The following is a 22,599-nucleotide window of genomic DNA, read 5'->3' as shown; positions in this document are numbered from 1 at the left end:
TCTTCTGGGACGCACCCAGCGGACGGCATCCCAACCGTCTTTCCGTCCTTCCAAGACAAGATTTTGAGTTCGAGTCTTCCCTTCCCTTACCTTCCCGTCTCAGAGTTTACGGGATCTCTTTGCTTCATCCAAAATCTCGGAAAGGGAAGGGAGAGAACTATAACGACGAGTGTTAGAGGATCCGCGGTTCGTACTCGATGAGTTCTCACGCTGGCTGGCTTCCGCGGGGTGTTTGCCTGGATTTTGATTCTCTTTGCTCTTTGCTATCTTGGTTATTCCCCGTCCAAAGTTGTACAGTATACCCTACAGATGCTCTCCCTCTCTCTCTCTCGCCCCCCGTCCCCTTCGCTCATCCAAAGTACGAGGACGCATCGTTCTTCCATCTGCGGTATAGTTTGGGCTCTTCTCCATCTGCGACAAAAGCGGTAAGCATGGTAGATGCGCCTGGTCGGAGCGCCTGCCCACCTTGGACAAAATGCAGATGGAACGAGCCAAGACGGACGGAGAGATTTCGAGATGCGGCTCTCTTTTCTCGCACACGCATGACAGGGGTAGGGATGGCGGTTTGGTGCGCTCTCCTTCCCTCGGTTTCTTGTGTCCGTTGGCTGTGGCCTTTAGGCGACCCGTCCGCAGGAGGTGCAGAGACGGGGCCACTCGATGAGCGGCCATGCCTTGCAGGTGTCGCACCGGGGCGGGAGGTTCTTCGGCGCGTCCGCGGACTGGGATGCGTCGGTCGACGAGGATGAGCCCTCGCCGGCGGCGACGTTTCTCGGGCGCCGAGACGTCGCAGCCGTGGTGGTGGGTTGGTCGGTGCCGGTGGCGGCCGCGGCCGCGGCTGTGGTAGCCTCGTTTCTTTTGCCGCTGCTGCTGCTGGCCTTAGCCTTGCCCTTCTAGGGCTTGGCGGGCAGCTTGCCGGCGGCTCTGGCGCTCATACCGGGCGGGATCACATCCACGTCGACGACGGAGGTAGAAGAGCAGGAGATGGAGGAGGAGTAGTTGAGGGTCGGGGAGCGGCCATTGTTGTAGTAGGAGGGGATGCCGGCGGCCCAGTCGGGGGTAGAAGGTTGGGAGGACACGAGGTCGGTCTCGGCGGCTGCGGGGGCGGTGTCGGTGGCCTGGGAGAAGGGACAAGAGTTAGTTGGGAATCGTCTTGGATATCATCGTCTTGGGGTTTGGCTGGGGGGCGGGGGTGGATGACGATTTGGATCACGCCGTCGGCGTCACGGCCCACGATCAGGCGGCGCGAGAAGACCTCCCCTCCTCCTTCTCCTCCGTCCCGCCTCCGTCTCCTGACCTCTTGGGTGAGGGGCTCGAAATTGAGCCCAAGGCGGGGCCGGGACGGGTCGAAGGTGGCGGGGTACGAGCCGCACTCGGAGAACGTGTGACGCCTGCCCCAGCCGGGGAGCGTGCCGTGGGGACGGCCTTGGCCGCTGCCGCGGCTGTACGGCCACCAGGAGGCTGCCCAGAGGGAGGGCAGGGGGATAGGGGGACGCGGGTGGCAGAGGGAGTTGTAGGGCACGCCGCGGTCGTCGGTGTCGGTGCTTACCTGGTTTGTGACGGTGTCGTCCTCGAACCACCAGTACTGGCGCAGGGGGGCCGCGGGGGCGGTGGAGAGGTCCTGGAGCTCGATGTCGCCATTGGGGTGGTTGCGAGGAGCGGCGGCCCTGGTGGTGGTGGTGATGTTCTTCTGCTTGGCGTCGATCTTGCGGTGGGTGTAGGAATCGTAGGCGCAGAGGATCATCACTAGGATGGGGACGAGGGCGAGGATGTAGAATGTGGGAGTGATGTCGCCTCGGACTGCGGGCTTGTGGGCTGGGCCGGAGGGGGTAGGAGTGGGAGTGGGAGTTGGAGATGAGGAAACAGCGGTACTGAGGATGCTGCTGGAGTTGGAGGGGGCGTCTGTGACGCGGAGCGTGATTGTGGTGATGGAGAGGGTTTGAGAGGGGTCTTGGAGGGAGTTGGTTGTGACCGAGGGCGGTGCGGTGGTAGTTGGGATGGGGGTGGAAAGGTCTCTGGTGATTGTGGTGGTGAGTGTGAGGGTCGCGTCGGCGGGGAGCGGGAAGGGGATGTACCTGAAGTCGGACATTGTGATGGGAGTTCGCCTCGAGGTGGGGTTATTTTTGGTGTAGTGGGTGGTGAGGGTATCGCCAGATTGGGTTGGTGTTGTGAGCAAACGAGGCGCGTGTGTCCCCGGTCTGTTGTTCAGGTGAACCCCTATCCTAGGCTGAAAGCCCTGCGTCTGTTTTTCTCAAGTGACAAACCAAATGAGTTTAGGAGATGAAAAAGTCACTTACTTCTTGGATTGCGTCGCCGATTTTGTGATTGTTGATTTTTCGCGTGGGATTGAAGGAGGGAAAGGGGAAGTCTCCCTTTTGAGCGCTGCCGTTTGCGCGCGGATGGATATATGCGCTGTTCTTTTTGTCACTACTCACAGAAAGCCTAGAGCAGGTCTTCGAGGGTCGAGGGCTGAACAAGTGTGAGTCTGTTCACAAGTTCGAGAAGAGGTGAGATGCGGGTGGGACAATAGCTTTGTTGTGGGCAGGAGGGTGTGGCAGCAAGGTTGGTGGTGAACAGCTGAGCTGGGTCCCCAGTGCGGTCTGGTTTTTCACAGATGGCCTGTGATAAGACGGGCGGGCTTCTTGTGTGAAGATTCTGAAGGGGAAGAAAGAAATTGAGAAGGGGTCTTTCTGAGCGGTTTGTGTGGGATCTGGGGTGGTGTTTGGGATGAGGGTGCTTTGTTTGTCGGTGATATTTAGGTGAGCTGATGGTTTGGGTGACTGGGAGGAGAGGAACGAGGCAAACTTGGAACCAGACGAAAAACAACAAACAAGAATCTTGAGAATCTGGGATACGCAGGTATTCGACAAGTTATTCGACTTCAGTATTCTGCGATAAAGCACTCACGATCCACCATCACCAATATCACCAGATTCAGGGGTAAACCCGATAAACCCAGCGCCTCCACGAAATAAACCAAACCATTTCTCTTATATCAGGTGAGTCAAAAACTCATCATGGAGACTCATACTCGTGCCGTCGTTGCCATCGTTAGCGTTGCTGTCATGGTCGTCATCGGTGGTGCTGCGGCGATACTATTTGTCTGGCGGGAAGACGCGCGCCTTCCGAAGGAGGTCCGGGAGGAGATCGAGTCTAGACCTTGAGAGTGCCTTCAATATGGGTATCTGAGGAGCAGTTGAAGGGCTCTGCTGCTGCCAGTCACGACACGTAGAAGTTTGGTTTGTAAAACTCTGCAATCGTAATATGTTTTCGCACATCGTTACGTATATTGTCTTCCATTTGGTGGACTTGTTTTGATACCGTCGTTGCTTTCCAGGAATCTTTCCCGAGAAGGGGTTGGCTTGGATGCTGGTAAACGCCGCTAGGGGTGACATTGTCTACAAGATCTTTTGAAAGGCACGCGCGAGGCGGTGGGCTTGCGTGTGGGCATGTATTCAAAATAACTGACAGAGTCTCTGTGATGTCCGAGACAGCGGCAGAGGGACCTCAAGTTAGCCACTTTGACGGGTAGGGTTGGTCTGCATCCGTGAACTGGAAGCCACTATCACATTGCGCCGAGGAGTTCTGCAATGTCAACTCGATAGCGATAATTTACGCGCGTGTATGTCACTGTCTTTCGCTTGATGCTTCTCGACATCACCCATGATTTCTGTGGCGACCCCCGACCATGGTTCACATACCACGGTCGTGGCACATGAATGGCAGGCCCAAATTGCCGAAACGTGGATTCGACTCTTCTCCTTTCCAACAAGGCAGCTATCATCTGTGATGCCTTCTCGGCTCAACTTGGCTGGGCTGGGCTGGGCCAGCCCAATCTCAAGGAGGCAGGCAGGATCTGTGGAGGAAGGCAGGAAGGCTGAGGGCAGTAAGGACCCCGCCTGAGGAGCGGACTTCAAGCAGGAGGTCTCGCGATACAGGAGAACGCAGAGTAGGCGCAGTGGCTAGAGGGACTCGCAGATGGCTATGCTGGTATTTACCGAGAACTCTCCTGCCTTTGGCATCAAGAAGGCAAGGCACTTGGAAAGTGGCTCTGGCTCACCCATGACTGCCCTCCTAAGAGATACGTCCACCTTCCGCGATGGCTCACTGTTGCTACCTTCCACTTTTCCATGGGACCGAGGGGATGCCACGGCATATACCCCATGAGCGTCGGATGCCTTCCCACCTTGACTGGTTCCTGTCGCTTCACTCCTCACGGCAGTCGCTTCTTACCTTGCTATCGCCGACGCAGTTGCTTTGGTCGATGCCCTCTTCCCCTTCTCCGCAGAGTGGTTCTTTCCTCCAACCTCGTTATCATAAGTCTCTTGGCCGATCATCTCTCCACTGGGGATTCTCGTACCTTCCTGTCGGCAGTTTCTCTGCCTCTTTCGACGTCATGATGCCTTCCCTGAAGCCTCTGGACACCACTCATGGAAGGCAGCGTCAGGCCTCCTACCGCAGGAAGTCTCGCCGATCATCTGCAACAGACAACCGCGAGGCCCCTCGATGGCAAGGCGATGGATTATAAACAACCGCCCCCGATCCCGCCAGTCTCCAGATCTCTTCAACTTCATCACTCACATCCCCCAACCATCATACCTTTTTGCAGCATCAACCACGCAACATATCTTCCACCACCACAGCTTCATCTTCCAAACTTCGTCTGCCGGCCCTCGTCAGCCGAGCCTCATCTTCCAAGCCTCTGTCGCCCAACGTCTGCTTCCAAGCTCCACAGACGGCAGGACGACTCTTCAAGCATCACCCACACAACGCCCACCATGGTCAAGCTCGCTCTGTGGATGCCCTTGCTCTCGCTTGCAGCCTTCGCTGTGACAAGTCCCGTCCAGAGTTCCCCTGACGGCAGAGACTTGAGGTCACCAGACAGCCAGGATGAGAACCTTTCCGAGAAGAAAGAGCGTGTCAAGTCCGCGATTTCAGAAGGCATCATGTTTGTCTCTGATCTCACCATCAAGGCCATCGACTCATTCCCTCAAGAACTCACCGACTTCGTCTACACCATCCTCGATGACTTGAACGTCGCCGTCAACCAAGATGACATCGACAACAGTGACCATGCGAACGAAACGGCTGACTCTGGGATCAGAGACTTGAAATCACCCGACAGCCGTCCTGAGAGCAGTCCCTACAAGAAAGCGATCATCAAGTCCACCGCTTCATACTACATCGGCGTCGTTCATAATCAAATCAAATGGGAAATCGACCAATTATCTGAAAAACCCTTCAACTTCTTCTATGGTCTCCTCTCAGCCTTGGATTTTTCTAGACTCAAGGACTTTCCTCAAGGACTCCCCCTCTTTATCAACGGCATCAAAGAATACGTCTTCGAATTCTTTGAGATTGAAAAGACTCCTACCGAACGCGATTCCGCCCAGACCCCTGCGTTCGAAACATTCAACAGTGCCACGGAATTGATCAAACAAATGATCGCAAGCAATTTCGGGATCGACTTGACACAGGCGTTCCACGAAGCCATCCCTGAGGGCGTCATGGAGAAGTCCTTTGCAGACTCCAACGACAACAACGACACCCGCGAAGTTGAATTCACCGCAACGGAAGCCCACTCTTCATCCTTGGTGGAGGAATGTGCGCCCGGGCACAAGCTGCATGACTCCTGCGCGTCAGAGGGAAGGCGGTGTCTCGGCTGGGATACGCGGGGGCGGTGCGTAAAGTGGTCTTGCCACTGCGTGAAGCAGAAAAGAGGCCTTGTCGAGAGCAACTCCGCGATCGATACGAGCAGTTCCACCAGAGCCTCCGAAGACATGATCACCGACGATGCCGTCGACAGTCAGCTTTGGGGAGCAGAGCCGTGCTGTCCTGGAAATGAGCGACCCCCATTCTGCGCCCTCAGAGACAGAAAATGTCTCTTCTGGAACGTAGATGTTTGCAGAGAATGGGTGTGCCCCTGCGTACCCAAGCTTTGATCTGGCGGTTGGATGTTGCGAGGGTGATTGCTCGAGTATCGGCAGGACATTATGGAGAGACGATGCGCTCATGACCTAGGAAACCCTTAATTATTAATGGAATCATCATTTCCAATCCTCGAGATCATGGTGACCCAAAATGTTTGAATGATGCTCCTTGTTCCAAAAGAAACCTTGGACTGTTGTTGCAGGTGACGTCTGGATCGCTGAGCTTGCGGCTGCAGGCACCCCTGCTCGGGATCTGCCGAAGGGTGGATCCATATGGAGCTGAGGTCCGGCGTCAACATCAACACTAACTTCAACCCAGCCAACTCCTACTCCTCGCGAGCAAACACACATGTGCTTTGAAAATCAGCAAAAATAGCCCAGTCTACAAGATCAAGCTGCAATGGTTCGTCGACATCCCCCCAAACTCTGCAGACCCCCTTGCCGAAAGACTAACCCGTCCGCCCTCTCCCAACCAGAACAAGGACGCAAGCTATACGTACGTGCACATGCACCGCGCGCGCGACGCCGACCTCTTTGAGGACTTTTGCAAGGACAGGCTGCCGGACGACGAGGTGTACGTGCCGCCGCAGCACCAGCCGATCAACCCGGAGGACGAGGACGACGTGGTGCCGGACCAGCACGCGGCGTTTGGCATCACCAAGGCGACGCAGCGGCAGAAGGAGGCCGCGTGGAAGGATCTCGGGCTGTCGGGCTTGATGAACCGCGGGCCGCCGATTGTGAAGGGCAAGGGTGCTGCGGGAGGTAGCCGGATGCCGCGGTGAGGGGGTAGTGCTACGGTGGCGAGATGATGGGGAGGGTGGTGGGATGGCGTTTTGGTATACCCGGGCATTGTTTTTGAGGGTCATGGATGGAGGATGGAGGTATGATGGCAGAGGTACCTGCTTGCGCATCGCGTGGTGGTTCCCGAGAGGGCAGGTCACGCTGTGACGGGCAGATCTCGAGATTGAACAGTTTTATTCATCAACGCAGAGAACTTGCTACTCGCGACTGTACCATTCAAATAACCCCAGTGATGATGTGGCCATCTGCACAAGTGAAATAACAACGCGAAACCCATCGCCGAAAACGCCGCCCATGCCCCATTAACGCCGTCAAACAAACCACACTCTCTGTTCTCCCCCAAACACCACCCAGCCAGCCCATCTAGCTCTTGCCCAAATACCCCTCCCTCTCCAACACCTCGGGGCGGAACTTGACCAGGAACACGGTCATGCCGAGCCACATCTCCTTGTCATCCTTCAAATTGTGCGCGCTCACGCGCGCGGGGAAGCCGGCGCCGTCGCAGAGGCCCTCGACGATGCCGGCCATGAAGGCGGCGCAGTTGAGCTGGGACAGCTCGCGGGGGACGCTGACGTAGGCGTTGACGAGGGGCTCGTTGTCGATGATCATGTACTCGTCGGGCTTGGCGGGGTCGGCGCTCTTCTCGAGGCGGTCGGCCTGGCGGCCGAAGAGGTGCTGCCAGGCGGACTGCTTGATGAAGTGCAGCAGGTTGATGATTGTGAGGGGCCGCAGCTGCGTGCGCGGGGCTTCGCGGAAGAGGAGGAGGTCGAGGAGCTTGAGGCCTATTGAGTGGCCTTGGACGTTGAGGCTGGGGGTTGGGGATGTTAGCTGTGCTGCGGTAGAAGAGGGGATGGGGATTGGGGGCAGGGAAGGGGAAAGGCGGGGCGTACCGTTGCTCGAGCTCGGAAATGTCCTTGACGTTGCGCTGGGCGTACGAGACCATCTCGCTGAAGAGGTAGGCGAAGCTGGCCTGGCTGAGCTCCGCGGTCTTTGTGCGGTTGAGGGGGCGGTGGTAGATTGTCTTGCCGTTGGAGGGGTACCGCAGGCCCGGCGTCTCCTTGCCGGGGACGCTCTTTGTCGTTTGGATGTTTGCCATTTTGTTCTCTTGGTTATTTGTTTCGTGGACGGTTGCTGTTATGGAGGTGGCATTGGGCGTGTCGTGCCGTATCGTGGAGGTTTATTGCTTGGTGCGAGCTGTCCGAATCTGGGTGGCCTCGAAGAGTGCGCTCGCGCTAGGAGTGACGTTGGAAGGCTGCAAGGGTTTTTGGGGTAGCTTGTGTCGTCGTGGCGGTCGGGCGCGCTGGGGAATTTGGGGCGGTTGGTGCAGCCTTATCGGCGATTAGATAAGAGCTGTGATCTCAACGTCTCACGTTGAACTGTGACAATCCATTCGAACGATTGATAAACGTTTGTGGGGGACATCGCTATTTCGTAGGTCGTAACATTTCGTAAAGTAGAGCAAGCTGACTGTGTCTATCGAAAAGCTTTGAAACGGTTCTTTTGATTTCCCTCTACGCATTACCCCAGGCGTTTATCGCCTTGTCTATAGATACTGAATACTACCAAATATATGACTGAAAGAAGTTCTGTCCGTCCTTTTGAAACATTGAACAAAATCAAGCAGCAGCCTTCGTCTCCGCCCCCTCAGCACCCACGCCCTTCTCGGCAGCACCTCCAAGGTAGTCCTCTGACTCGCCAATCAACTTGCCGCCAGAGACCCAGCGCGCCGTCCTGGCGTCGCGCTTCTCCTTGCACATGGCGTTGAGGGCGGGCCAGTAGACGTCGTGGTCGTACTCGAACTCGAGCTTGCCGTCGCTGAACTCGGTCCACAGCTGCTCCTCGGGGACGTACTGCTTCATGTCCTCGTTGAACTTGAGCTTGTCGCGCGTCATGGGGTCAATGAAGGGCGTGATGAGGCGGAAGAAGCCGTTGACGACCCATGGGACTGTTGTTTCTTGTTAGACACAGCCATGCAAGAAAAGAAGTGACATGAACATACCGTTGATGATGAGGGCCTTGCCGAGACGCTCGGGGTAGTGCGTCTGCAGGATGTGCAGCACCTCCCGCGCGAGGCCGATGCCGGGGGCGGTGTTGCCGCGGCTCTTGGAGGTCTTGAAGTTGATGAGCAGGGCGAGCTTCTCCTGGCCGGCGGGCATGACCTCGATGACGCGCTCGAGCATGAAGACGAGGTGCTGGACCTGGCGCGGCGAGGGGTCCGTGTTCTGGCGGCCCGGGTTGAGGTAGTGGCACGGCCGGCGCTCCTTGTCGAAGCCGAGGATGATCTGCTTGCCCGTCTCGTTCTCGGGCGAGATGTGCTCCGGGGTCAGCGCCTCGACGCCGTACTCGCGGCGCCAGGCGAGCGTCTCGAGCAGGCGCTTCTCGGCGTCCTTGGTCACCCACTTGGTGGCGCGCAGGTAGCGGAGGAGGCACTCGCGGGTGAGCCACTGGCGCTCCGAGTCGGTGAGGGGCCCGGACTTGTCGGCGTGGGCGGCGGTCGGGCACTTGACCTCGGACCAGGCGCGGGCCTGGGCGAGGAGGGCGTCGTACTTGGACTGCTGGTCGGGGGTCAGGGGCGTGAGGGCCGGGGTGGAGGAGGCCGGGACAGGGGCGGCGAGGGGCGTCTTGCGCGGGCCGGCGGCGGGCGCGGAGGATTTCTCCTCGGTGCCGGGGTAGGCCGGGGGTGGTTGATCGGCGACGGCGGCCATTTGCGGCGAAAGGGGGGATGAGCGGTTGTTGCGGGTTGGGGGGCGGTAGTGGCTCTGTGCCGCGAGGGTGGTACCTCAAGGGAAGGGTGTGATCGGACGTGTTTGACCCGGCTTTGACCTGACTTTGTCTGTGGGAAAGGGATCTGCGGGGAGGGGAGGGGGGCGTGTTGAGTTTGCAAATTGGCACGTTGCGGTTCGTGTCGTGTGGTGTGGTGGGTGAGCTGCTAAAAGTCGCTACGTTGATGGGAAAGGGGGGCGCGGACCGAATGGGAGTCAAGGACTTGTGTACTTGGGTAGGTACTTGTGAACTTTGTCAATCCTCGAGGTCTTTAGCAGGTCTCAGAACTCGGGAGGAAGAGGAACAGAGAGAAAGAGGTTGGGCGTTGACTCTGACTGAGTGAGATACTTTTTGGGCGCTTCTCACACCGCCAGAATTCAATTCAAGATGGATTTCGTGCTGACGCGGTAGTGATTTCCGGTGCGTTGAGATGAAATGAGGTGAGCCCATGCCGGGAAGCTCAGTTCCGGGCGATAGTGTCCGCACCAAGAGCCCAAGGGTCCCGCTGCCGTGCCTTGCGTTGCCCAAAGTTCCTCTCTAAAGAGTGATACTGTGACCTTGACGTGCTGAGGATCGTCACTGGAAAACGGGACTTGGGTATCTCAGAGGGAATTATTGATGCATGATGGATTGGGTGCATCTGGGGAAGAAACACTGCAACCTCATGTGCTCTGACTAAGATGATCCTTCCAATGATGCAGATGGATGGACTTGTGTGTTCTAAGGTACAGCCTCTGCTGTGCTCTGCAGATGCCGCCGCCAAGCAGCAGCTCAGGGACCAAAAACCGTTGAAATCCGATTTCTGGGAGGTGCAGGACCCTGTTGTCGCCTGCTGCAGCTGCAGCTTCTCGGCAAAACCCGCGCTAGACCGGATAAAGAGGGCACCGGTTACAATGTTGCTGCTGGTGGAAGGAGTCTACTGAACGAGATAGAGTCCTTCCTTCCTGACCTGAAGATAGAGCGGTGATTCGGTACGTACTCAACCAAAGATCCAGCCAACGACGCCGGCGGCGAGTTTTGCGGAGTGGTCGCGACTTGAAACCTCGGATCTTCATCAACCTTCAAGACAGCCCGTCACCCGCAGGCCTTCCGACGACGGACGAGTGCCCTTCCTGTCTCTCATTGAGTCATTGCAGCTGCCATCTTCTCGCGGCCTGTCAATGTCAACAGCGCCCAAACCAAGGACATCCAGGGCTAGCACCGTCTGTCACTACGTACGACATGCAGAGACGAACCTACCCACCATCACCACCACCACCACCATGATGGCACATCCACCACAACCATATCACCACCCATGTCCGATATGATGGCCATAACGACACGGTATACACTACAACCTCGCTGTATATGCCACGCAGTAAGACATCACTACCATAAACATCAACATGAACAAGCCACCGACCGCTTGTTTGGGTCCAGCAGGCGTTATCTGCCGCTTCCGCAACCCGCAACCAAAAGCCCAACGATCATCCGCCTCCCCGCTGGCCGGCTGCCCTCGCGTGGTTTCAAGTCAAGAATAACCCATCTCGATAAAAAGATGGAAGCCGCAAGAAACACACGTACCATTGGGTCGGCCGGTCCCTCGGGCTTCCGTGTCCGTGGCTGGGCGACTGATCACGCTGGCCCTTCCCAACTGCCCGGAACGCCAACCATCCGAGCCTGTGGCTGCAGCCGAGCGTCTGGCTTCTCTCCCTCCCGAACACCAGCGCATGCGGCCCTTGTCACGTAGTGTCAACCGCTGCGTCCATGGAAGGTAGTCCCCACTACCGTCCGTCCCTCCCTTCCCGAACGGTGGAAAGCCTGAACTCGGTTCTTCGTTTCCGAACCATGGGCCATCCCTCCAAGCTTCCACACCACATCAGACACACCACCACCACAATGACTTCCACCTGCTATGTACACAACTACACCGGATACACCAAGCAACAACAAGCGTCGTCTAGTCCAATCACCCTCCCGCCCAAATATGCATCCTACACACAAACCATGAACTCATCCCATCCGTGCGGGCACGCGCCGTCGTCCCACAATGCCAGAAACTTTGGATCCCAGAGACCGCTCTTCCTGTGACTGGCAACCGCCCTTTCCGTTCCACCCTTCATCGTAGTCGCATCCGTTCTTAAGGAAGACATCTCGGGAGAGCCCTGTCTTCCTCTTGTCGGCTCATGGACGGATCGTCGTCACATCAACCCGCCCCCCTTCCTCAAGTGTCCCTCCCCGCCGACGAACGAGTCCTTTCCAGCCGTTGTAGCCCCTTCGGGAATTTGAGTGTCCATCACTGATCGACGCGGCTCCCGGTCTTGAAAAGAACCGGTACCGTAACCCGCCGCAGAGTATATTTCCCGGATCGACCGCCAGGATTCAACCTCTTTTCGCATCCGGATGTTTCACCGCCCCAATCATACCTCCTTCGCCCGTCAGCTCCAAGTTGCACCGAGAGAGAGACTCAGAGACTGAGAGCTTCTTAAAGCAACCATGGTCACCCTCCTCCCCTCCCTCTGGCCATGCCCAGATCTCAAGAAAGTCTCTCTCCACGCCCCCGAGAGCCTGTCTTCGTGGTTCAACATGCCGTTCTCTACCTACCTCGTCCAGGCCTCTGTCGCGGCCCTGCTCGTCGTCCTCGGCGTCCACATGCAGACCACCGCCGCCCAGGTAACGCCGCCGACCTGCACAAACGTCGACCAGCCGAACCCCCTCTGGGCCCAGCACCCGAACAACGCAACTGGCGTGCTGAACGTCACCATGGCCATCTTCCCGATCCCCATGGCCGCCGCGCGCCAGATGGTCCCCTTCGCCATCCTGGAAAACAACCTCCGCGCCGTGATGCCAGACTTCCCCGCCGGCATGTACCCTGTCGTCGTCCAGGCCGGACACGACCACGACATCCGCTTCCAGGACTTTGGCATTCCCGACTTCAGTGTAAGACCTTACCTGGCCCCCGAGACATTCTTCTGTAGGGCCACTCACTGACACACTTTGGCACACAGAAAGCTGGATACGAGTTCCCCTTCCTGGACCTCCTCGGCGACGGCACCTCCAACTTCCGCTGGGCCCCGGAGCAGCTCATCTCGGAAACCAACCCCGCAGCCGTCACCGGGTCCCAGGCCTACGGCACCACCGTCCACGCCGCGACCTTCGCCCCGGACTGCAACGCCTACAGCGCCCTCTCAACCTGCAGCGGCAGCACCTACTTCAACGGCTCCTCCGCCGCGGGCGACAAGCGCATCTCCCTCACGATGCGCCGCGCTGCGGAGCAGCAGCCGATCCCGTACACGCTGTCCATGTTCGACAGCATCATCAACCAGCCCATCTTCGCCAACGGCACCGCCTGCGACCAGCAGATCCGCCTCTTCAACACCTCCCTGTCCCAGGGCGCCTTCGCGCCCGTCCCCGTCCGCGGCTCCGTCCGCTCCAGCCTCGGCCCGTTCCCCGCCGACGCGGCGTTTGGGGATGTGGCCGGCTTCCAGGTCGCGACGCCGTTTATCGAGAACAACTACCTCCCGTGCGATATGTTTAGAGGATACAACCCGGTTAAGACCACTTGATACCCCCTCACTGCAATGTTTAATGTTTTCTTATTCGTTTTCGGAGTTTTGTGTTGGGCCAGCCGACCTGAGAGTCAAAAGATGGAGTGGCCCGGACTTTTATGAGCTCATGATGGATATGACCCCGTATATATTCATACCCACACATATAGGGAGCTGGGGCTGCGCGCTGCAGCTGCTCCCATGGAACGTAATACACGAAGGCAGGCCTTATGGCCTTGCTATTTCTCTCCACAAAGCTTTCTTGAGTATTGTGACAATTAACTTGGAAGGTTGGTATGACTTACACAACCGAGGCAAGCTTGTCTTCTCGCTCGTTTTTCAGGAGACACCACCCAAATGCCCCAACAAATGGCGTTCAACATCTTATCACGTAGGAGAGGGCTATCGCCTGTGAATGTGGCTGACATTTACGCAGATGTAATGCCAGCTTTTGACCCATCGTGGCACTCCCAACTTTCGAATCTGGACTCGTGTGCTTTGAGGCCTATGGCGGGCAATGTGAGGTTTATATGGTATGGACTCGTGCCGTACCTCACGATAGATACTTCTTCACGTGTAATAAGCGATCATTGGGGTCTCTATCAACGAAGCAGGCTTGGTGATTGTAAGGAGTCGGACTGGCTTGGGAGATGGGACGCAGGTTCCCGAACACCGAACGTCGGTCCAAGTCAGGAGCGCGAAGATTTCCGCCCTGCTGTTAGTGTCTGGAATTCACGGCCCGAAGTTGGAAGATCTCGGATCACTGATGGAGTTGAGAAACGCAGTGAGCTTGTTGGCCTTCACCCGGATATGGTTCAAGTGGTGTTTTCGCTGAGATCAATTGCATCAGTCTGAGAATGCCAGGCAAGGGGATGACCAGCCAAAGGCTATGCAATGCCATGATTCTCGTGTCTGCCAAGAGCTGGCCTTTTCCGGGAAGGGGGGAAGAGACGCTGCATCAAGGAACAGGACGGCAAAGGGCTCGCATCCTAAGATTGAATCGACCCAAGAAAACAACAGCCGTTTGTTTCCCTACTTCCACCGGGCAGCAGTGGTTCTGTATGATTTGCACAGAGAAGGCTTTCGAGAACTGCCACCGATCCTGATGAGATTCAAGGGTCATGAACTTGACCTGAGAGAGTCAATGGACTCAGAGTTGGTTTCCGACATTACTTGCCATGTGTCGGCCACGCTTGATGTCGACCATAGCATCAATCAATACTGTACACTGCCTCTAGACCAGCCTTGTCTATTGGATAATGCATTTCTCCAGACCGACCAGGGGTTCAAGCCATCAAAGCTGTCAGCCACAACCCGTCGCTTCAACTTGCGCATCTTGAGATGATGTGCGCCTTGGCACTGACCAAGATCGATGAGGGGTCGCGCATCATCCCATTGACTTTTTCGAGACAATGAAACGACGTCACACCAATCCCTTTTCTTCTCGCACGACGGCCCTGTTTTCGACAATTCCACAACTGGTCGTCACCATGCATCCGGCCAAGAATGCTTAAATAAATTTAGAGTCAAGCCTCGCCCTCCTCAGCTCGCTAGACGTCTTCTTAAAGATAGGATGGGTTCATGCACGATCGAGGTGAAAGGGCGGGATGGGGGCAGCTAAGGAGCTTATTCGAGATTAATTTGTGGGTGTACCCAAAGTAGTCGCTGTGCGTGGGGGGAGCAAAAGCAAGCTTACAATCTATTTTATCCCCCGAGGACACTGCCATTGGCAAGCTAATTGATTAAAAACCATTCGCAACGAATCGCAGCACGGCAAAATCGGAACATTTCATCCCAGCATGCGTGTGTCACTTTTTGGTCTTTGGTCTGAAAGGGGAGCGGTAGGGCGGAAGGGCGGCAAGTAGAGACGAGGGGATCGACGAATAGGGCGCCTCAGAAGTGTTGAAGTGGCCGCCTTCGGACGGATTGAAAACGCGACTGGAAACACTCGACCAGGAGCTGCAACGTCGCTGGCGGTGGCTTGCGGGGGCCGCTTGGCGCTTTCGGGGTGGGTGAAACGTCCTGATGTGACCTCCCCAGGTCGCTAAATATTCCTCACCACACAGTTCCAGCCACTGCAGAGCCTCCCAGCTCTCATCTCCCCCAGACTACAACAGCGACATCCCCTGTCCTGAAACTTCAGCCTCAGACTCTCGTTCGAGACGGGACGGAGACGATGTGGTAACGAAAAGGACTGGCGAGATGGGACGAGGGACAGCCACCATGGCCGTGGCCGACTGAACAAAAGCACCATAGAGCCAGGCGGTGTTTCCCCTTCGCCGTACCCTTCTCTCTCTCTTCGCCTCTTCCTTCTCTTTCTCTCCTTGGCGCTGGCGCATTTGCTCGTTGGTCCTCACCCATTGTCCGGTCAAGTCTGGCATCGTGACCCTCTTTTTTTTTTTTAATAACATCCAAGTATCTACTACATTCATTTCTTCAAAGCGGTAGATCCGCCTTACCAAGCAGCAGCAGCAAAGATGGACATGTCAGAGGCAAAGTACGCCAACCTCCACCTCGAGGACGACGACCGCAGCAGCACCGAGGTCGAGGAGTCGCTCATCGGCGGCGGCGACGACAAGTACACCCGCGACTTCGCGAGGCCGCAGAAGAGGAGGAACCGGTGTCTCAGCATGCTCAACTCGTCGCGGTGGTTCGTCGACACGATACTGCTGCTCGTCATCCTCGGCCTGCTCGTCCGTGAGAGGATGGACAAGCCCCCCGTCAACCCCTGGGATTTCGGGGGTGACCTGACGGGCGTCAGCGGCCACTTCCCCCAGCAGATCAAGAAGTTCGAGATGGACTACGAGGGCAAGTACGCGCCCAACGACACGTCAAAGTTCTTTACGGATGAGGTGCTCAACAACTGGAACGAGCTGATGCCGAGTAAGTTGGAAACCTCCTCAAAAGGGAACGAGACGAGAGCACTAACAAAGAAAATAGTTGGCATGGGTTTCCAATGGGTCAACGACACGCACAAGTACCACGACCTGCCCACCCCCATCGTCTGGCCCGAGAAGACCGTCTTCACCACCTCCATCACCCACCAGCTTCACTGCCTGGTAAGATCTCACTCACGTCAACTACTTAACACAACAAAGCCAGATTAACATGCCGTCTAGTTCGCCGTCGTCCAGACCTACTCCGGTCTCAAGTCCGGCCACGAGATCCCCGACGATCACCACTGGCACATGATCCACTGCTTCTCGTACCTCAGAGAAACCATCATGTGCAGCGCCGACATGGCGCTGGAGGGCCTTGAGACCACCTTCCCCGACCACAACGGTGGCTCCGACGGTTGGGACTCGAAGCACGGTAAGTCTGTGTTACGCCATCGAGACCTTCCAATACTGACGATGCCCTCAAACAGTGTGCAAGGATTATAATGCGGTCAAGACCTACCTGGAGAGCGTCAGGGCGTACGACGATAGAGAAATCTTCTAAGCCAGCACTAGGCATTTTCATATCAAAAAAGAGACATATTGGGCCAATTATTTTCAACCTTTTCGGGCATACATAAGCATCTAATTTCACAGACAGACGATACAAATAAAACCTACCAGACTTACCTTTCAAGCATTCCAGTCTTCCAGCTCATACTTCTTGAGAAGCTCATCATACATCTCGGCAGGCTCACGCAGTTTCCTCTCAAACTCCAGCTCCGCCTCCATCTCTTCAGGCGTGAACAACTCCCACTCGAGCTGCAGATCCTTGGGCAACGGCAACGGCGTGCACATCGCACACCCTTCCCCGACATGGCAGTAGCACTCGTTCGGATCAAGCCGCCCGGGATGCAGATACCCCTCCCACCGCGGCCTATCCGCCTCCGGCCCCGTCCAGATCAGCCGCAGGTACCGCCTCGGCGACCGCCACAAAACCTCCCAGCTCTCGCCTTTCGTGCGCAGGACCGGGTTGATGTCGAAGAAATCGTACCGCAACTCCCGCTCCCGGAACCGCTTCCAAGCGAACGGCGTCAGCGCCCACTTGTCCCACTTCCAGCGGTTCTGGTTCTGCAGGTTTGTATCCTGCCAGAGCCGCCACCCGTGGTACCAGGGGTCGCAGGACACTACATACGTCTTAGACAGGCACGACAGCGTGACGCAGCGCACCGCCAGCTCCGGGAACAGCCGCGGCTCCCTCGTATAGTCCCAATGCCGCGCGCCTGATGCGTCCGCCGGCTTGCTCGACCACGCGCGCACCTCTCCCGAAAGGAACAGCGGCGTGTGCGACGCCTTCATCCGCGAGATGGCGTGGTACATCGTCTTCAGAAACCGCCGCTTCTCCTCCCTCTCCATCCTGATGAACCGATCCAGGAACTTGAGCGGCAGGCTGCACAGCACATGAAAATACCGCGCCATCTCCTCATCCGGCGCCGCCTCCGGAAGAATAGGCTTGTCTTCATATCGGACACCGTAGGGGTACCACGCCCTCTGCACGATCGACGACCTGAAAATCGTGCACCCCATATCATCAAACTCGGCGCGCGACAACGGCAGCAGCATCCTCCTCTCATGGTCCTCCTGCATCAACCGCTCATCCCACAACCGCTGCCTCATCTCGTAAAACTCGTCGTCCACCTCCTCCTCGAACAGCACCTTCTCCCGCTCCTCGTCGTCCCAGAAGACGTTACGCTCATACTGCAACCCCACCGCCGCCGCGTCCTCCTCGATCCCTTTCTTCCACGCGTTGTTCACCTTGGTCGTCCAGTACACGTCCGCGCAGGGTATGTGCTCCCTCTCCAGCGCATCCCCGAAGTCGCGCAGCATCGCGTCCACCTCGACGGCGTAGTGATTCAGCGTCGCCTTGAACGCGCAAATCACCTCCGTGAAGTCGTCCTTCGTCCAGCCGCGGAACACCACCTCCGCGCGCGCCAGCCGCGTTGCGTACGTCTCGCCGGCGACGCCCGTCGGCTCGCCGTTCACAAACGTCGCCTCGCGCGTCTGCCAGCGCGCCCCCTTGGGGAAGAGCGGACGGGCGTAGTACGCCCTCCGCAGGAACTCAAGTCGGAAGAAGGCGCGCTGGAGGCGCGGGCGGGTGTCGAGCGCCTCCCCGTCCTCGTCGAAATCCACATCCACACCTTCAAAAAGCAACGGGCCCTCTCTCAGCCCTGCCAGGCGTTGGAACGCCCACCTGAAGTTCTCGGGATCCTCCCCACCCTGGTCTCTCTCTAAATTCCTCCTCTCACCCAGGGGATGCCGCTCAGGCTGACCCCTCCACCGGAACGAGCGCCCGTCGCGCCAGCTGTCCTCCCAGTCGGCGATACTATCGTAGTACACCCCCGGGTTCTCCCCGTGGCCGACGTCGCCGATGTGGAAGAAAAGCCCATCTATGATGGACACCAGGGCGCAGAGGTCGTGGAGGTCCCAGTGGGCTGCGTTGCGGGGGTCCGCGACGGCGTCGGCTGCGAAGTCGGCGTCAAAGGCGGCGCGGTGCTTTTTGGAGAGGAGCCGGCGGTCGACGCAGGATAGGGCGATGTGCCAGGCGGAGGGGGCGATGTGGTGCTTGAGGATGGTTAGCAGGTTGTCCTTGAAGGCTTGGGATAGGGGTGGGGATGTTTTGGAGAGGGTACGGGCGGAGGCTATGGAGGGTTGGGCGAGGAGCTGGGAGAGGAGGTCATCTGGTGAGGGGGTTGTCATGGTGGCTTCTCAGGTATTAAAGAGGGACTTGGATCGAAACTGAACTTGGGAGATTCTGCCGCAGAGAAGAGGCCTCATTCAGCTCCTGCTGTAAGCAGAGCTCGAAGGCGTGTCAGTGGTTCAGAGATGAAGGGGCGAGTTGACTATATGTTTGGGCGTGGAAATAGCAGAATGGCAGAGGAAATTTTGAGTCGAAGTGGTTGAAATCAGTTATGACCACTCAAGGGAGACCAGGACCAACGGGCATTATCAAGTGCTTCAGATACTTATATGATGCGATACAATTCATTGAACAAGACTCAAGTCATCAGACATCTGCTTTCCATGCTATTGTCGACGTCCTGTGTTAACACAAAGGCATTGTTTCAAGATCCCAACCAGAGTTGCCCAAGACTAAGTTCCACAGCACAAAGCTTATGAAAGGAGTTACATGACAGCACTCCTTGACCCTTGTCAACACTCTTTGTCACATGTAAACCGACTTTTGGTCTCCAGGTCCCCCGATTGAAGTCTTGAGCGGAGAACTGAAACTGAAGTTGTGAAGTCACAACCCACCTGACGACTTATACGACAATCGTCGCCAACCCAACTCCACGCAACATCTCAACCCCAGACTCCCATTCAACTCCACAACATCTCCACCACAACCTCATGAGCTTCTCGTCGTCGTAGTTGGTCATCAATCAAGGCCTTGTTGGCTCAGTGGTAAAGCGCCTCACTAGTAATGAGGAGATCGGGCGTTCGATTCGCCCACGAGGCAACTTAACATCTCCCAGCGGACGGGTCATCCGTTCCTGGTTCTTTTTGTGTCTTTGAGGTTTTGAGGGGTTACTAGTGATCTTTTGTCTTTATGGATCCAATATATTCCTACTTGACATGAATAGCTCGGAAAGAGACCAGTATATGCACGAACTTATTGACATCCTATAACAAACATAGTAGGCTTGAAGTAGGGTTATTTATTGCAGACAACACCGCGCCTCCTTGGACTTGAATACTGCAATATCCCCCATATCACATCAAATAGAATGGTGCACGAATCCGTACATCCCCAAATTCATTACATCAGCTTTGCAACATAATCCCTACGTTTCTTCACCGTCCGACTGAAGACGAACTTGAACATGACCACACTGACAGAATAAGCACCAGCGATTGGTAGATTTGACAATGACGGAGCTGCAGCCCGGTGTCAAGTTCTCAAGCGGAAGAATTGTTTTACGGAACAAATAGCGACTTCACTGCAATTCAAACTCACCTGCAGGACATCTTCTCAATGACGAAAATTTCAACCGGGCCACAACCGCCTGGCAGCAAGCCAGTCTGGTTTTCGACCGCGATACTCACCCAAAACGCATGCTTTTCTTTTCGTCCTATTCAATGAGGAGGGCAATTTCATTCCATCCAAGCGAACTGCACCAGACAACAAGACGTCCAGTTTCCCCTCAGAATCCAACTTGGTAGCAAGACTGCGACGTCTTCCAGCAGCCTCAGGATACTGAATTCTCCCTTATATTCCGTCTTGGTTGCATGATCGAAGTTTTTTTAAGGAACCCCAATGCTGAAAGCAAGATGGCAAGTTCTTAAGGTGACTCAGTGAGATTTTCTTCGTTGGTTTATAGCCCTCAGAAAATTGTAACTTCACTGCAATCTGAACCGCCCCCGAGGGCACATGGACGGCTGCAGTTGACGCCCGATGTCATCCTGCATGATGCCTGCCCCTTGCTATCCATGCAGGCGGCTGCAAGTATGCATCACTGCTGGTAAAGATTACGTGTGCATTACACGATCGAGCCCTGTGAGCCCTGTCATTTCCATGATCTGGTCCCGAGAATCATGTCTTACACGTGCCGAAGTGTCATCGTGGAAGCAAGAGCAAAGTATTCATGCATGAGAGGATAGTACAAGTATTCTTCAGAACACTAGACACTAGATATGGCTTCTCTCCGAAAGTTTACGCAAAACTCAATTCGCTAAAGCCAGAAGCAGAGGTGTCAGCATTTTCAGAAAGGCGACGTTTCCATTGCTGTCAGGAAGCCTACCTATCCCTCAACAGTTGCCCACTTGACCCTACACCAGCAACGAAAGCATTCAGACCCGTACTTAACACCGGACGTATGGTGCCATGGACTTATACTCAAGCATCCACGTCTTCTAGGCATTTATTCTTCTTTGGAACTAACTAATCATCCTTCCGTTTTCTGGGAGGCAAGCAAGCCATGGACTTTAAGCAGGTCTTCCTTGACAGCCTTCCTGACTCTTTCCATGGACGCCGCCGCCGCAGTGAGGTGCTGGCAACGGTCTCCTTGTGACAGCCTGCTAGCAGATGTTCACTGCGTCCTAGGTGAGTAGCCAATGCGATGCAGCAGAACGGCTTACCCCAAATTTTGCTCTCACCCATGCAGCTTTCGTCGACAGATACCCCAACCGCACTGCAATTTCATCAACCCCCAAGGGAGTGACTACAAGAGGGCGAAGCTGATGACTACCACACCACCTTCAGAGATCCTCTGCAGAACAAGGCTATTCTTCGCTGCGCTCTCCACGCCTTGTGTCTCGACCAACTGCTGTCTTAATGTTCAACACTCAAGTACGTGACGGCCATAGGCTTGTCTCAACACTCCCTTCACGTTGATCTAGCAGCAAGAATATGACTTATCCAGTGGCCCAAAGATGTTGCCGTTCCACCTAGGTCTTTGGGTTAGATTCTTTCGTCCAGAATCGACTTGTGCCAGACAACTTCAACGTATGAGGCAGGGCTGCGGATTCCGGTTATCTGAATGGACACAAGCAATATCCAAGAGTGGGACACTCACTCGGTGGCTTCGCTGAGAATGCTGCATATCTGTGCGGGAATTGCAAGGCTCCGAGGATTCGCTGCAATTTTGTCCGCCCCGAAAAGCATATGCCTGCAGCTGACGCGCCACGTCAACCTGCATGGTTTCTGTCCCAGATAGGCAATTTGTATAATTGTTTCGATGCCATGTGAGGCGAGTTCACTGCAATATTAACCCCGTCGAGACGATTGACAGGCCTTGTGTAGAGTGTCCCAGATTTAATGAAATATCGTTTTGAAGGAAATCCATCAAAGTCCTAGAGAAATAAAAATACAAAGTCTACATGACTTCTCTGGGATAATTCAAGGTCCACGATAAATCGCATAAAAGATCTAGTTCGTAAACAACGGAAAATAACCGATGATGTTGCGACTCCAATATACAAGCAAGGTGTCTTCTGTTGAGCGAGGTTTGCCTGCCTCTTCGTGCCTTAGCTATCGACCTTTCTCTACCCGCGCTTTCTCTACCCGACCTTTCTCTACCCGACCTTTCTCTACTCGACCTTTCTTTACTCGTAATATAGAAGTCAAGACTTGGACACATCACAGAGCCACGCATACCCCTGGAATACTGTCACAATGCCAATACTATCGAAGTGCTTGCTCCGTGAGACTGATCTGTGAAACTAACATACGGGTCTAGTATTGCGGTAATTGAGCAAAGTGCTGTAAGAAGAATAGAAGCTTGGAAGTCAACTAACTGCAGCCTGCCGTCATTCTAGATCTCGATTACCTTGGTACAAATGATCTAACAATCAGCGTGCCTTCCTGCCGTCCAATACAGACAAGGACCTATTCCACTTCACCTTGAGGTCATCGCGCTTCTCCAAATCAAGTAAGGTGCCATTACTCTCACCATCTCAGAACCCTTCCTTGGTTTTGTTATTGGACGGGCAATGCGCTCCGCTGGTTCCGGAGCTACTGTGCACTTACGGTACGGCCTATGAGAGCGACGCCACTGCTTGCCAAGCAATTGTGCAGAGCCAATTGAAGTTGCGTCTTTTTCTCTCCGTAGTCTGCCCACACCTCATGCACCGGGTTCCTTTCCCATTTCACTGCATTTTTAATCCCCCTCATAGGAACGCATACAGAAGACATATTTGACGAAT

At 55.7% G+C, this 22,599-nt stretch overlaps 7 protein-coding genes and 1 non-coding gene across 8 annotated transcripts; 4 read left to right on the top strand and 4 right to left on the bottom strand.

The window, feature by feature from the left end:
• Positions 1–890: 890 nt before the first annotated feature.
• COL26b_002346 (uncharacterized protein) lies at positions 891–2,086 on the bottom strand (the record flags this gene model as incomplete). The annotated part of the gene is made up of 2 exons (XM_053175269.1): positions 891–1,115; positions 1,211–2,086. The coding sequence occupies 2 exons, from the start codon at positions 2,084–2,086 to the stop codon at positions 891–893; spliced, it is 1,101 nt and encodes a 366-aa protein (XP_053040889.1).
• Positions 2,087–4,775: 2,689 nt separating this feature from the next.
• COL26b_002345 (uncharacterized protein) lies at positions 4,776–6,709 on the top strand (the record flags this gene model as incomplete). Its single annotated transcript, XM_053175268.1, has 2 exons — positions 4,776–5,635; positions 6,304–6,709. 2 exons carry the CDS (start codon positions 4,776–4,778, stop codon positions 6,707–6,709), a joined length of 1,266 nt encoding a protein of 421 aa, XP_053040888.1.
• A 382-nt stretch (positions 6,710–7,091) lies between these two features.
• COL26b_002344 (uncharacterized protein) lies at positions 7,092–7,824 on the bottom strand (the record flags this gene model as incomplete). The annotated part of the gene is made up of 2 exons (XM_053175267.1): positions 7,092–7,536; positions 7,619–7,824. 2 exons carry the CDS (start codon positions 7,822–7,824, stop codon positions 7,092–7,094), a joined length of 651 nt encoding a protein of 216 aa, XP_053040887.1.
• Positions 7,825–8,344: 520 nt separating this feature from the next.
• Positions 8,345–9,433, bottom strand: COL26b_002343 (uncharacterized protein; the record flags this gene model as incomplete). Its single annotated transcript, XM_053175266.1, has 2 exons — positions 8,345–8,673; positions 8,728–9,433. 2 exons carry the CDS (start codon positions 9,431–9,433, stop codon positions 8,345–8,347), a joined length of 1,035 nt encoding a protein of 344 aa, XP_053040886.1.
• A 2,536-nt stretch (positions 9,434–11,969) lies between these two features.
• Positions 11,970–13,039, top strand: COL26b_002342 (uncharacterized protein; the record flags this gene model as incomplete). The annotated part of the gene is made up of 2 exons (XM_053175265.1): positions 11,970–12,413; positions 12,482–13,039. 2 exons carry the CDS (start codon positions 11,970–11,972, stop codon positions 13,037–13,039), a joined length of 1,002 nt encoding a protein of 333 aa, XP_053040885.1.
• Positions 13,040–15,498: 2,459 nt separating this feature from the next.
• On the top strand, positions 15,499–16,462 carry COL26b_002341 (uncharacterized protein; the record flags this gene model as incomplete). Its single annotated transcript, XM_053175264.1, has 4 exons — positions 15,499–15,904; positions 15,962–16,080; positions 16,141–16,333; positions 16,389–16,462. The coding sequence occupies 4 exons, from the start codon at positions 15,499–15,501 to the stop codon at positions 16,460–16,462; spliced, it is 792 nt and encodes a 263-aa protein (XP_053040884.1).
• Positions 16,463–16,590: 128 nt separating this feature from the next.
• On the bottom strand, positions 16,591–18,654 carry COL26b_002340 (uncharacterized protein; the record flags this gene model as incomplete). The annotated part of the gene is made up of 1 exon (XM_053175263.1): positions 16,591–18,654. One exon carries the CDS (start codon positions 18,652–18,654, stop codon positions 16,591–16,593), a length of 2,064 nt encoding a protein of 687 aa, XP_053040883.1.
• Positions 18,655–19,342: 688 nt separating this feature from the next.
• On the top strand, positions 19,343–19,414 carry COL26b_002339. Its single transcript has one exon. It is a non-coding gene; the product is annotated as a tRNA-Thr (tRNA).
• The last annotated feature ends 3,185 nt before the right edge of the window (positions 19,415–22,599 follow it).

Source organism: Colletotrichum chrysophilum (assembly GCF_026319265.1).
Source record: "Colletotrichum chrysophilum strain AFK26 chromosome Unknown scaffold_11, whole genome shotgun sequence".
Lineage (NCBI taxonomy): Eukaryota > Fungi > Ascomycota > Sordariomycetes > Glomerellales > Glomerellaceae > Colletotrichum > Colletotrichum chrysophilum.
This window is presented reverse-complemented; position numbering and strand designations above follow the sequence as displayed.